The following is a 15,439-nucleotide window of genomic DNA, read 5'->3' on the forward strand; positions in this document are numbered from 1 at the left end:
GCAGAGGAGGGTCGTTAGTGATTGGAGTCACCTGGGCTCAGGGTATTTAAACTGCTGTTTCACTAATCACTTCTCTCTCTCTCTCTGCTCCTCCAGGTATGATCCTGTTTTGTTTGTTCCTTTGTAGTTTTGCATAGTTTTCACTCAGTCATATTCACACACACAGATTCACGCATCCATGCACTTTACATACACCTTACATTATGATACTTCCACACCTCATTCCTTTTTCTTAGTTTAAAGTTAATAGTTTGGTTTATAATAAAGAACATTTTTAATTGGCCTATACCTGTTGTTTGTGTCCCGTCATTTTTGTCACAGGCTATGAGCCGACTTGTGACAAGTGGGGGCTCATCTTTTAATTGGCCTAAGAAGAAAAAAAAGGAATGAGGTGTGGAAGTATCTTAATTTATGCATATTTGGTACAAATCATTCACTAAACCCGAAACGTGAACTAAATATTGTAATGAATACTGTGGAAATTTGAGGTGACTAAACTGCTTGGAGTTACTCTGGATTGTAAACTGTCATGGTCAAAACATGTTGATACAACAGTAGCTAAGATGGGGACACTATCAACAAGACAGGCCCTACTTCTACAGGCCCTGGTTTTGTCGCACCTGGACTACAGTGCAGCCGTGTGGTCAGGTGCCACAAAGAGAGACTTAGGAAAATCACAATTGGCCCAGAACTGGGCAGCACGGCTGGCCCTTAAATGTATACAGAGAACTAACATTGATAATATGAATGTCAATCTCTCATGATTCATAATAAACCCCAGGAGGAGTAGCTGCTGCCTTGGCAGGAACTAATGGGGATCCATAATAAACCCCAGGAAGAATAGCTGCTGCCTTGGCAGGAACTAATGGGGAGCCATAATAAATACAAAAATACAAATAGGAACGTTATCAATGACTTTGTCCATTCATATATACATTCATTGGGAGACACACACACACACACACACACACACACACACACACACACACACACACACACACACACACACACACACACACACACACACACACACACACACACTGTGTGTCCTCTCCTCCTTTTCACTGGCTGTTACAGAGTGCTGCTGCTTCAGTCTGGAGCATCAGTTAGCTTAATGTGCATCCCAAAATGGAACCCTATTCCCTATATAGTGCACTACCAGGGGTACATCCCAAAATGGAACCCTATTCCCAATATAGTGCACTACCAAGGGTACATCCCAAAATGGAACCCTATTCCCTATATAGTGCACTACCAGGGGTACATCCCAAAATGGAACCCTATTCCCTATATAGTGCACTACCAGGGGTACATCATAAATATCACCCTATTCCTTATTACAGATGTAGGATCTTAATTTGAGCCAGTTTGAAAAAGCAGGAAAATAATCCTGCAGCAACAGGAACTGTGAATAATTATGTGGATTATAATTCATGGCCATTTTTTTGTAGGGTTTGGTCCTAAGGGGGGGAAAATCAATTCTGAAATTTTAAAGTGAAAATTACAAACCCCAGAAGCCCTTTTAAACCTCAGATAGGCAGGAAAGTTATCCTGCAAAAGGGGGTGATCACATGACCCCTACGGACCCTGGTCAAAAGTAGTGCGCCGTAAACGGAATAGGTGACCATTTGGAACGCAATCCTTATGAGGTTTGGTTGTTGTTGTTGTGCTTCTGGTTTGAACTGGAGCAAAGCAATACATTGATTCATAATGCCTGGGTGCTGAGCGCTGCTCATACTGCTGCTGCTTCTTCTACTGACTAAGATCACTGGCATCTTGTAGAGCTCTCTGAGGCTGTGGAGAGTGGTATTGACTGTTGACTGGCTTAGATACATACAGAGCTACGTATTGACTAGGCCTACATATCACTGATTTCATCACAGCCTGAATATTTACAGTATCAGAAAGTCAAATATTCCAGTCTGGCCATATCAGGGCTGAGGGAAAGTCAAATATTCCAATCTGGCCATATCAGGGCTGAGGGAAAGTCAAATATTCCAATCCGGCCATATCAGGGCTGAGGGAAAGTCAAATATTCCAATCCGGCCATATCAGGGCTGAGGGAAGGTCAAATATTCCAATCTGGCCATATCAGGGCTGAGGGAAGGTCAAATATTCCAGTCTGGCCATATCAGGGCTGAGGGAAAGTCAAATATTCCAATCCGGCCATATCAGGGCTGAGGGAAAGTCAAATATTCCAGTCTGGCCATATCAGGGCTGAGGGAAAGTCAAATATTTCAATCTGGCCATATCAGGGCTGAGGGAAAGTCAAATATTCCAGTCTGGCCATATCAGGGCTGAGGGAAAGTCAAATATTCCAGTCTGGCCATATCAGGGCTAAGAGAAAGTCAAATATTCCAATCTGGCTATATCAGGGCTGAGGGAAGGTCAAATATTCCAGTCTGGCCATATCTACGGCCTTCATTTCCATGTGGTACAAGGTCTAGACACGAATGAATATCTGAATATGTACAGTTGAATATATGAATATCTACAGTTGAACATCTGAATATGTACAGTTGAATATCTGAATATGTACAGTTGAATATTAGAGAAATGCAGACAGGTGGCCATTTCTAAATCTCACTGTGCTAAAAGCAGGCTGTGGAGGAGGATGATTTGCAGAGGCGAAAGAAGCCTGCGTATTTACACTGTCTGGGCAAATGTGTGCTTGTTTCCTAATCGAACTAAACATTTCAATAGACAACTATTAGGTGTTTCATGGAATACTGATAGCATGATGTGTTCCTCTTGAGAGTCAAATTACCACTTAAATACAGTAAGTCAAAAACAGGGCTGTGATTTGAATATAACACTATTTTTCACTGGAGTGTTTAATAAGCGTAAGTGCTAAAAGCAGATTTTATTTAATTGAACAACAATATTTTTTGGTTTGAAAATTGGGAGTTGGTTGTGCAAGCAGTGAGCGTAAGCATGTATATTTTCTGTACACATGTACAATGTTCTCTGGCTGTGCTGTGATATAAACAGAGAGATCAATGACGTGAGTCTGTGATATCTTGTTGGATATAAAACCATGAGAACATTCAGACATCCTAATTTCAGGACTCACTTCTTTGAACACATTCCAACGAGTGTTGGGGGTCAATTGAGGAAGTGATTTGAATTAAACATTTCAAAATACAAAAACAAGATATATATGGTGGTGATGGGATTCAGTTGCCTCCTGTACTCACCAATTACTGTACTAGACCATTAAGCGACTACCGGTGGTGTTCACACTGTGTTCACCAGTGGCAGTGTGCATTAAATCAAATCAAACGTATTTATAAAGCCCTTCTTACATCAGCTGATATCTCAAAGTGCTGTACAGAAACCCAGCCTAAAACCCCAAACAGCAAGCAATGCAGGTGTAGAGGCATTAGACCATTATGTTAGTGGGGATAGGGATCTGTCCTGTACTCACCAGTGCCAGTGTGTCGGATGCCTCGGGGCATGTTGTTCCCGTTGCCTGGCTCCCTGAATGGTACCTGCAGTGTTGTGTCCAGACTCTTGAAGCCCTCCCTCAGAGAATGCTCCTTGTAGTAGTCTACCAGGTCCTGGGTGTTTAAAAATAAATATATATTTATAGAAGCGACCAAGTTGTTGGTTCTACATGTTCCGTTGCTAGCGGTTCGTATTCCTCGCTTGCTAACTAGCTACGGCTAACATGGTCACGACCTCTGCAGCCAGAATAACAGCAAAGTAGCTGCATTTGCGTTTGTTTAATAAACTGTTTTCTATTGCTATTAATTTGGATACATCCATAACAATGAGCTGATAATAACCGATTTTGCCTGGCATAGTTAGAAAAGTTTGCCTTTTCGTCAGGACACTGGTCACTGTTCATTACGAGGAGACCGCAATGCAAACATTAGGCTAGAAGCTAGCTAAATAGTTTGTTGCTAGCAAACCTGCCAATACGACAACCGAATTCAAACATATCAGTTGCTGAAAACAGCTGGTCAAACTAGAAACATGAGGGAGGATTTGACAGCACAGCGCCACTAAACTAGAAACATGAGGGAGGATTTGACAGCATAGCGCCACTAAACTAGAAACATGGGAGGATTTGACAGCACAGCGCCACTAAACTAGAAACATGGGAGGATTTGACAGCACAGCGCCACTAAACTAGAAACATGAGGGAGGATTTGACAGCATAGCACCACTAAACTAGAAACATGAGGGAGGATTTGACAGCATAGCGCCACTAAACTAGAAACATGAGGGAGGATTTGACAGCATAGCACCACTAAACTAGAAACATGGGAGGATTTGACAGCATAGCACCACTAAACTAGAAACATGGGAGGATTTGACAGCACAGCGCCACTAAACTAGAAACATGAGGGAGGATTTGACAGCATAGCGCCACTAAACTAGAAACATGAGGGAGGATTTGACAGCATAGCACCACTAAACTAGAAACATGGGAGGATTTGACAGCATAGCGTCACTAAACTAGAAACATGAGGGAGGATTTGACAGCATAGCGCCACTAAACTAGAAACATGAGGGAGGATTTGACAGCATAGCGCCACTAAACTAGAAACATGAGGGAGGATTTGACAGCATAGCGCCACTAAACTAGAAACATGAGGGAGGATTTGACAGCATAGCGCCACTAAACTAGAAACATGAGGGAGGATTTGACAGCATAGCGCCACTAAACTAGAAACATGGGAGGATTTGACAGCACAGCGCCACTAAACTAGAAACATGAGGGAGGATTTGACAGCATAGCGCCACTAAACTAGAAACATGAGGGAGGATTTGACAGCATAGCGCCACTAAACTAGAAACATGGGAGGATTTGACAGCACAGCGCCACTAAACTAGAAACATGAGGGAGGATTTGACAGCATAGCGTCACTAAACTAGAATCATGTGGGAGGATTTTTGACAGCACAGCGTCACTAACCTAGAAACATGAGGGAGGATTTGACAGCATAGCGCCACTAAACTAGAAACATGGGAGGATTTGACAGCATAGAGCCACTAAACTAGAAACATGGGAGGATTTGACAGCACAGCGCCACTAAACTAGAAACATGGGAGGATTTGACAGCACAGCGCCACTAAACTAGAAACATGGGAGGATTTGACAGCACAGCGCCACTAAACTAGAAACATGGGAGGATTTGACAGCACAGCGCCACTAAACTAGAAACATGGGAGGATTTGACAGCACAGCGCCACTAAACTAGAAACATGAGGGAGGATTTGACAGCATAGCGTCACTAAACTAGAATCATGTGGGAGGATTTTTGACAGCACAGCGTCACTAACCTAGAAACATGAGGGAGGATTTGACAGCATAGCGCCACTAAACTAGAAACATGGGAGGATTTGACAGCATAGAGCCACTAAACTAGAAACATGGGAGGATTTGACAGCACAGCGCCACTAAACTAGAAACATGAGGGAGGATTTGACAGCATAGCACCACTAAACTAGAATCATGAGGGAGGATTTGACAGCATAGCGCCACTAACCTAGAAACATGAGGGAGGATTTGACAGCATAGCGCCACTAAACTAGAAACATGGGAGGATTTGACAGCATAGCGCCACTAAACTAGAAACATGGGAGGATTTGACAGCACAGCGTCACTAAACTAGAATCATGAGGGAGGATTTGACAGCACAGCGTCACTAAACTAGAAACATGAGGGAGGATTTGACAGCATAGCGCCACTAAACTAGAAACATGAGGGAGGATTTGACAGCATAGCGCCACTAAACTAGAAACATGAGGGAGGATTTGACAGCACAGCGTCACTAAACTAGAAACATGAGGGAGGATTTGACAGCATAGCGCCACTAAACTAGAATCATGAGGGAGGATTTGACAGCACAGCGTCACTAAACTAGAAACATGAGGGAGGATTTGACAGCACAGCGTCACTAAACTAGAAACATGAGGGAGGATTTGACAGCATAGCGCCACTAAACTAGAATCATGAGGGAGGATTTGACAGCATAGCGCCACTAAACTAGAATCATGAGGGAGGATTTGACAGCACAGCGTCACTAAACTAGAAACATGAGGGAGGATTTGACAGCATAGCGCCACTAAACTAGAAACATGAGGGAGGATTTGACAGCATAGCGCCACTAAACTAGAATCATGAGGGAGGATTTGACAGCACAGCGTCACTAAACTAGAAACATGAGGGAGGATTTGACAGCATAGCACCACTAAACTAGAAACATGGGAGGATTTGACAGCATAGCGCCACTTGCGTAATGACTAGAAACATGTAGGGACCAGAGATTTGACATGTTCATAGCGCTCACTAAACTAGAATCATGAGGGAGGACTTTGACAGCACAGCGTCACTAAACTAGAAACGAATTGAGGCGAGCTAGCTATTTGACAGCATTAGCACTCACTAAATCTACGTTTCCAATATTTCCAGCTGCAGTTTGTGAGGATGTTGATTCAGCATAGCTGCCACTTTATAACTAGAAACAAGCTGCAGTGTAGGTACTTTCTGCATCATGCATTGCAAGGCGTCCTACATATCTCTCTGTGTGTGTGTGTGTGTGCTGTGTGTGTGTGTGTGTGTGTGTGTGTGTGTGTGTGTGTGTGTGTGTGTGTGTGTGTGTGTTTGTGTGTGTATATCGGGGAGGTTGGATAAAAAGCAGAAGACAAATTCCCATCCTGTATGGACTAATAAAGTATATCTTATCTTTTCCAACTTTCCATTATCTGGTTTTATAATGCCCTTCTAGCCAATCAGAAAAGAGTATTCAACAACGCGGTGGTATAATTATGTATACTGTATTGCGTGTTAAATTGCAAAGTGGGACCAAAACACGACATACCAACACAGTCTTAAACAGCCTGGTCTCTGCGATGTAAAAGCACGCATTCTTTGTCAGGATCTTGATGTGTTTGACTTCGTCGTTGATCCTGTGGGCAGAGAATGGCTAGGCTTTAGCTAATCAAACCAAATAAAATGTTATTTGTCACATTAGCCGAATACAACAGGTGTAGTAGACCTTACATTCAAATGCTGACTTACAAGTCCTTAACCAACAATGCGGTTTTGGGAAAAATGTTAAGTAAATAGAGTTGAATTTGAAAGTTTACATACATTTAGGTTGGAATCATTAAAACTTGTTTTTCAACCACTCCACAAATTTCTTGTTAACTATAGTTTTGGCAAATCGGTTAGGACATCTACTTTGTGCATGACACAAGTCATTTTTCCAACAATTGTTTACAGACAGATTATTTCACTTATAATTCACTCTGTCACAATTCCAGTGGGTCAGAAGTTTACATACACTAAGTTGACTGTGCCTTTAAACAGCTTGGAAAATTCCAGAAAATGATGTCATGGCTTTAGAAGGCTTCTGATAGGCTAATTGACATAATTTGAGTCAATTGGAGGTGTACCTGTGGATGTATTCCAAGGCCAACCTTCAAACTCAGTGCCTCTTGGCTTGACATCATGGGAAAATCAAAATAAATCAGCCAAGACCTCAGAAAAAAAATTGTTGACCTCCACAAGTCTGGTTCATCCTTAGGAGCAATTTCCAAAAGCCTGAAGTTACCACGTTTATCTGTACAAACAATAGTACGCAAGTATAAACACCATGGGACCACGCAGCCATCATACCGCTCAGGAAGGAGACGCATTCTGTCTCCTAGAGATGAATGTACTTTGGTGCGAAAAGTGCAAATCAATCCCAGAATAACATCAAAGGACCTTGTGAATATGCTGGAGGAAACAGGTACAAAAGTATCTATATCCACAGTAAAATGAGTCCTATATCGACATAACCTGAAATGCCGCTCAGCAAGGAAGAACCACTGCTCTAAAACCGGCATAAAAAAGCCAGACTACGGTTTGCAACTGCACATGGGGACAAAGATCGTACTTTTTAGAGAAATGTCCTCTGGTCTAATGAAACAAAAATGGAACTGTTTGGCCATAATGACCATCGTTAAGTTTGGAAAAAGAGGGCGGCTTGCAAGCCGAAGAACACCATCCCAACCGTGAAGCACGGGGGTGGCAGCATCATGTTATGGGGGTGCTTTGCTGCAGGAGGGACTGGTGCACTTCATATTGAAGCAACATCTCAAGACATCAGTCACGAAGTTAAAGCTTGGTCGCAAATGAGTCTTCCAAATGGACAATGACCCCAAGCATACTTACAAAGTTGTGGCAAAATGGCTTAAGGACAAGGTATTGGGGTGGCCATCACAAAGCCCTGACCTCAATCCTATAGAAAATGTGTGGGCAGAACTGAAAAAGCGTGTGCAAGCAAGGAGGCCTACAAACCTGACTCAGTTACACCAGCTCTGTCAGGAGGAATGGGCCAAAATTCACCCAACTTATTGTGGGAAGTTTGTGGAAGGCTACCCGTTTGTGGAAGTTTGTGGAAGGCTATCCTAACTGATCGTAACACCTTGACAACCATAGAGTCCACCTTGACAACCATAGAGTCCACCATAGAGTCCACCTTGACAACAAAAGAGTCCACCTTGACAACCATAGAGTCCACCATAGAGCCCACCTGACAACCATAGAGTCCACCTTGTCAACCATAGAGTCCACCATAGAGTCCACCTTGACAACCATAGAGTCCACCATAGAGTCCACCATGATAACCATAGAGTCCACCATGATAACCATAGAGTCCACCATGACAACCATAGAGTCCACCATAGAGTCCACCATGATAACCATAGAGTCCACCATGACAACCATAGAGTCCACCATGACAACCATAGAGTCCACCTTGACAAACATAGAGTCCACCTTGATAAACATAGAGTCCACCTTGACAAACATAGAGTCCACCTGGATAACAATAGAGTTCACCATGACAACCACAGTCCACCTTGATAACCATAGAGTCCACCATAGAGTCCACCTTGACAACAATAGAGTCCACCTTGACAACAATAGAGTCCACCTTGATAACCATAGAGTCCACCATGATAACCATAGAGTCCACCATGACAACCATAGAGTCCACCATTGAGTCCACCATGACAACCATAGAGTCTACCTTGACAACCGTAGAGTCCACCATAGAGTTCACCTTGATAACCACAGAGTCCACCATGACAACCATAGAGTCCACCTTGATAACCACAGAGTCCACCATGACAACCATAGAGTTCACCTTGATAACCATAGAGTCCACCATGACAACCATAGAGTCCACCATAGAGTCCACCATGACAACCATAGAGTCCACCTTGATAACCATAGAGTCCACCATGACAACCATAGAGTCCACCATAGAGTCCACCATGACAACCATAGAGTTCACCTTGATAACCATAGAGTCCACCATGACAACCATAGAGTCCACCATAGAGTCCACCATGACAACCACAGAGTCCACCTTGATAACCATAGAGTCCACCATGACAACCATAGAGTTCACCATGACAACCATAGAGTTCACCTTGATAACCATAGAGTCCACCATGACAACCATAGAGTTCACCTTGATAACCATAGAGTCCACCATGACAACCATAGAGTCCACCTTGATAACCACAGAGTCCACCATGACAACCATAGAGTCCACCTTGACAACCATAGAGTCCACCTTGACAAACATAGAGTCCACCTGGATAACAATAGAGTTCACCATGACAACCACAGTCCACCTTGACAACCATAGAGTCCACCTTGATAACCATAGAGTCCACCTTGACAACCATAGAGTCCACCTTGATAACCATAGAGTCCACCTTGATAACCATATAGTCCACCATGACAACCATAGAGTCTACCTTGACAACCGTAGAGTCCACCATAGAGTTCACCTTGACAACCGTAGAGTCCACCATGACAACCATAGAGTCCACCTTGATAACCACAGAGTCCACCATGACAACCATAGAGTCCACCTTGATAACCATAGAGTCCACCATAAGAGTCTACTGTGGCTTGAATGCCACTGGCTGGAGAGCTGTGTCACATTACCAGACACCATTTCCGAGCCCCTCGACTCTGCTCTACTTCATAGTCTCTCTAGCCCATAGACCGTAGCCGAATAACTGGACAACGTCTCTGCTCTAAGACTTACTGAATGGCTAACTGACCATGAGCGTGTCCAGTGACACGACAGTTAAATCCTGGTTCTGTTTGGAACAGCTGAAGGTGTAATTTCCTGCTCCACATATAATCTGGAAGGTAAAAACACTGTCCCCAAAAAACGGCTTTCAGACTATCAATGGCTCTTGAACAGGACAGTGTGACGTGACAGTTACACCATGGTCCTGGTAGGGAAGAACATGGCCCTGCTGCACGTACATGATGCTGACACACACACACACACACACACACACACACACACACACACACACACACACACACACACACACACACACACACACACACACACACACACACACACACACACACCCCGGGCCCCAAGGTCCACTTACTTGATACTGATGGCGTACTCGTTAGACTCTCTGGTCCGGTGTCTGATCAGGTAGGTGCTGTTCTCTCTGTCCATCAGCTTTACCGCCGCCTCCTGCCTTTCCATTGGCCCTGCAAACCTGACCATGAGAAAACAATGAGATAACCATAAGACGACATCAGATAACCATCAACACAACCAACACACAACCATCAGACAACCATCAACACACAACTATTACACAATCATTAGACAATCACAAACAGTCCACAAATAACCATTGGAAACCCAGAAACAATGACATTATTATTCCTAATGTGTAAGAGTTGCTGTTTCACCTACCACAGCTGGGCTGAATAATCCACTGGTTTGGGTACCTGGGAGGGACAGTGAGAAACACAGTTATTTCCAGCTAAATGAAATCAATGCATACAACTAGAGGTCATCTGCAGTAATGAGCAATCACCTGTGAAGAACGTAGGCATTAGAAAGAGTTTATGAGAAGGCTTATGAAAGTTTATGAAGGCTTCATTAATAAGCCTTTAAATAAGTTGTTAAATTAGCATCTATACTTACACATGGGCACGGCCTAACGGCATCGCTGGGAAAGAAACCAATCTCTCTCGTCGCCAAGATCTTGCCCTGCAACGGCACATGGTTGTTGGTTAATCACATTATATTAGTCTGGGAGCAACATCCATCCCCTCCTCCTCCCCCGTGGACCTCCTCCGACTGCTGCATCACTAACACACTAGTGATGCACACTAGTGATGCAAGAGTCACCAACACACTAACACACTAGTGATGCAGCAGTCACCAACACACTAGTGATGCAAGAGTCACCAACACACTAACACACTAGTGATGCAGCAGTCACTAACACACTAACACACTAGTGATGCAGCAGTCACTAACACACTAACACACTAGTGATGCAGCAGTCACCAACACACTAGTGATGCAGCAGTCACCAACACACTAGTGATGCAGCAGTCACCAACACACTAGTGATGCAGCAGTCACCAACACACTAGTGATGCAGCAGTCACTAACACACTAGTGATGCAGCAGTCACCAACACACTAGTGATGCAGCAGTCACCAACACACTAGTGATGCAGCAGTCACCAACACACTAGTGATGCAGCAGTCACCAACACACTAGTGATGCAGCAGTCACCAACACACTAGTGATGCAGCAGTCACCAACACACTAACACACTAGTGATGCAGCAGTCACCAACACACTAGTGATGCAGCAGTCACTAACACACTAGTGATGCAGCAGTCACCAACACACTAGTGATGCAGCAGTCACTAACACACTAGTGATGCAGCAGTCACCAACACACTAGTGATGCAGCAGTCACCAACACACTAGTGATGCAGCAGTCACTGACACACTAGTGATGCAGCAGTCACCAACACACTAGTGATGCAGCAGTCACCAACACACTAGTGATGCAGCAGTCACCAACACACTAGTGATGCAGCAGTCACTAACACACTAGTGATGCAGCAGTCACTAACACACTAGTGATGCAGCAGTCACTAACACACTAGTGATGCAGCAGTCACTAACACACTAACACACTAGTGATGCAGCAGTCACCAACACACTAGTGATGCAGCAGTCACTAACACACTAGTGATGCAGCAGTCACTAACACACTAGTGATGCAGCAGTCACCAACACACTAGTGATGCAGCAGTCACCAACACACTAGTGATGCAAAACATTACAATTGTCTCAGAACAGGGCGGCACGGCAGACCCATAAATGTACAAGGAGAGCTAACATGAATAATATCCATGTAAATCTCTCATGGCTCAAAGTGGAGGAGAGATTGACTTCATCATTACTTGTTTTTGTAAGAAGTGTTGACATGCTAAATTCAACGAGGTGACTGTTTAAACTACTAGCACACGGCTCAGACACCCATGCATACCGCAACAAGACACCAAAGGTCTCATCACAATCCCCAAGTCAAGAACAGACTATGGGAGGCGCACAGTACTACATAGAGCCATGGCTACATGGAACTCTATTCCACATCAGATAACTGACGCAAGCAGTAGAATCAGATTTTAAAAATGGATAAACATACACCTTATGGAACAGCGGGGACTGTGAAGAGACTCACTCAGGCACAGACACACATAAACATGATAAGACATGCACTCTACACACACGTACAAATGGATGTTGTATTGTAAATATGTGATAGTGGAGTAGTGGCCTGAGGGAACATGCTAAATGTATTGGGTAAAGTGTTATGAAATTTAATGTCATATTTTAAACTTAATGTTGCTGGACCCCAGGAAGATTAGCTGCTGCCTTGGAAGCAGCTAATGGAATAAGGTCGTTAAGAAATGTAAGAACTCTCAAGAGCAGCCTGATTTTGTTCTATATAAACGTCACAGAAATGAAGCACAGAGCACGATGGATGAAGCTAAGGGGTGTTATTTTGCTGATAAAATGATTGAGAACAAAAATTACTCTAAAAAGCTTTGGAAATCATTTAAGGAACTAGGTTGTAGAACCAAAAACACATTAAACAGTATTGGACTGAACTTCAGGTGAGAGAAGGTATACGATAAAGCAGAGTGGTTTTATTTTTTCAGTTCTGCCACCAGTAAGCTGCCCACCAGTTCTGGTTTGTACGGAAACAACCAAGTTGTCACGACTTCCGCCGAAGTTGGTCCCCCTCCTTGTTCGGGCGGCGTTCGGCGGGCGACGTCACCGGTTTTCTAGCCGCCACCGATCCACTTTTAATTTTACATTTGTTTTGTCTTCATTGTACACACCCGGTTTCCATTCCCATAATTATGTTCCTTATTTAACACTCTGGTTCCCCCCATGGTTTTGTGCGTGTTTGTTCTGTGTTAAGCTGTCGCTACATTTTGTGAGCTGAATTGTTTTCCCTGCGTGGATATTATTTTGATGTTGTATTTGAGTAAAGTCCGTTTTTACTCATCCTCTGTGTCCTGCGCCTCACTCCATCCCACCTGCTGCACATCCACCCTTGACACAAGTCAAGAAGTATTATGCCGAGTTAGGGGTTCAGCAAAATTATTTAAATTTTTTACAAAGGTAGCAACACCTAACATAGCCAGTATGCTAGCAGATTAAATGCTCTGGAAAAAAAAATCGCCCCTTGTATTACACATATGGCTAATCTCTCTCTTGAACAAGGCATCTCTCCCAGGGACATGAAACAAGCTAAAGTTATACCTCCGTATAAGAAGGGGATAGAGTCTGACCCTGGGAATTACAGGCCTGTATCTATCCTCAGTGTAACATCAGAGATCCTGGAGAGAGTTGTACATGAGCAAACTTATGAATATATCAACAAACAAAGTCTAATGTCTGATTTTCAGTCGGGTTTTAGAAAAACATACTCCACTGATTCATGTCTACTTTACTTGACTGACTTCATCAGGAACGAGATTGATGAGGGAAAATCTCTGTGGAATGGTACTGCTTGACCTACAGAAGACCTTTGATACAGTTAACCACTGTCTCCTAATCTCCAAACTGGAGGCACTGTGGTTGAGCAGTATCCCTCTAGGCTGGGTAAAGTCCTATCTGTCAGGTAGGGAGCAAGTAGTAGAGGTTAATGGTTCACTGTCTCAGGCAAAACCAATGAGTTGTGGCATTCCGCAGGGGAGCGTCCTTGGCCCTCTACTGTTTCTACTGTATTTAAACGATATGAAAGATGCTTGTTCTGGCTGTCTTTTCCTTTATGTGGATGACTCTACACTTCTGGTGTCTCACAAAAGTAAAACTATGTTGGAGCGCATACTTAGCACAAAGCTTACTAACATTAACAAATGGCTTGGAGATAATAAACGATCTCTGCACTTAGGTAAAACTGAGGCAATTCATTTTGTGTCCAGACCTAAATTGTGTAGGTCCTTTGAAATCAGACTGGAGCTAGGGGGTGAGGTGCTAACGACTAAAACCTCTGTTAGCTACCTGGGATGCATCCTTTATGGAAGCTTGGGAGGTGTGAGCATGAAGTCAAGTTGTATAAATGATTGGAGACAGGCGCAGGAATTCGTAATATGGGGGTTTAATACTCCACCCCAAAATATACCACATGCCATGAAAAGGCACAGGGACGAAGCCCAAAACAAACACGTAACCCAAACACACAGAGCGAGGTAAAATAATAAATACACAGGACGAGACCCGCAATACACTACACAGGGCGACACCCGTAATAACAAAGGCACAACAATACACTGGACGAGACCCGTTATAATGAGTACACAATACACGCAGCACGAAAGCCAAAACAACAAAGCGCAGGTACTCACAAGACCAACGGACATGGGAACAATAACCGACAAGACAATGGTGAACAGACGGCACATATATACAGTTACTAATCATGGGAATGTGACATTTCAGTGACGCCTAGAGGCCGATGAAGTAGACCTCCGGAACTGGTGCACGGAATGAGCAGCAGTACCGGGGGAATCCGTGACACATGACCACTAAAGTGCTAGGGTTATGTTATTGCCAGGACTAAGATATCGGCTAGAAAGTCCAAGCTGCTTGTTAAGGACTCCATGAGAGGGCCACTGCCCTCATTCAATGCCATTTTGATTACGCTAGTAATTACTGGTTTGGGGGCTTATCTAAGCTTATGAAGGGGAAGCTCCAGATAGCCCAGAATATTGTTTTTTTTTTAAGTGTCGAATTAATAAACAAATATCCTTAATACAGTGCATTCCCTTTTCCACATGTTGTTACATTACAGGCTTATTCTAAAATGTATTAAATTGTTTATTCCCTCAATCTACAAACAATACCCCATAATGACATCACAATACCTCATAATGACAAAGCGAAAATAGTTTTTTTTTCTTGTTTCCATTTATCATCCTTGAGGTGTTTCTACAACTAGATTGGAGTCCACCTGTGGTAAATTCAATTGATTGGACATGATTTGGAAAGGCACACACCTGTCTATATAAGGTGCCACAGTTGACAGTGCATGTCAGAGCAAAAACTAAGCCATGAGG

At 43.5% G+C, this 15,439-nt stretch overlaps 1 protein-coding gene across 5 annotated transcripts in view; it reads right to left on the reverse strand.

Annotated features, from left to right (window-relative positions):
- The window catches only part of LOC139550121 (guanine nucleotide exchange factor VAV3-like), a 102,875-nt gene that overhangs the window by 11,489 nt on the left and 75,947 nt on the right, over window positions 1-15,439 (reverse strand). For 3 of the 5 annotated variants that reach the window (XM_071360763.1, XM_071360762.1, XM_071360767.1), the window contains exons 21-25: window positions 10,983-11,048; window positions 10,749-10,783; window positions 10,429-10,545; window positions 6,834-6,921; window positions 3,428-3,560 (exon numbers count right to left, since the gene is read on the reverse strand). In XM_071360763.1, the coding sequence (XP_071216864.1) occupies window positions 3,428-3,560; window positions 6,834-6,921; window positions 10,429-10,545; window positions 10,749-10,783; window positions 10,983-11,048 (439 nt within the window). Of the gene's footprint in view, window positions 1-3; window positions 368-3,427; window positions 3,561-6,833; window positions 6,922-10,428; window positions 10,546-10,748; window positions 10,784-10,982; window positions 11,049-15,439 lie in introns of those variants that run through there. The other 2 variants (XM_071360765.1, XM_071360764.1) reach the window with 2 other exon arrangements.

The sequence above is a fragment of the Salvelinus alpinus genome, chromosome 23 (assembly GCF_045679555.1).
Source record: "Salvelinus alpinus chromosome 23, SLU_Salpinus.1, whole genome shotgun sequence".
NCBI lineage: Eukaryota > Metazoa > Chordata > Actinopteri > Salmoniformes > Salmonidae > Salvelinus > Salvelinus alpinus.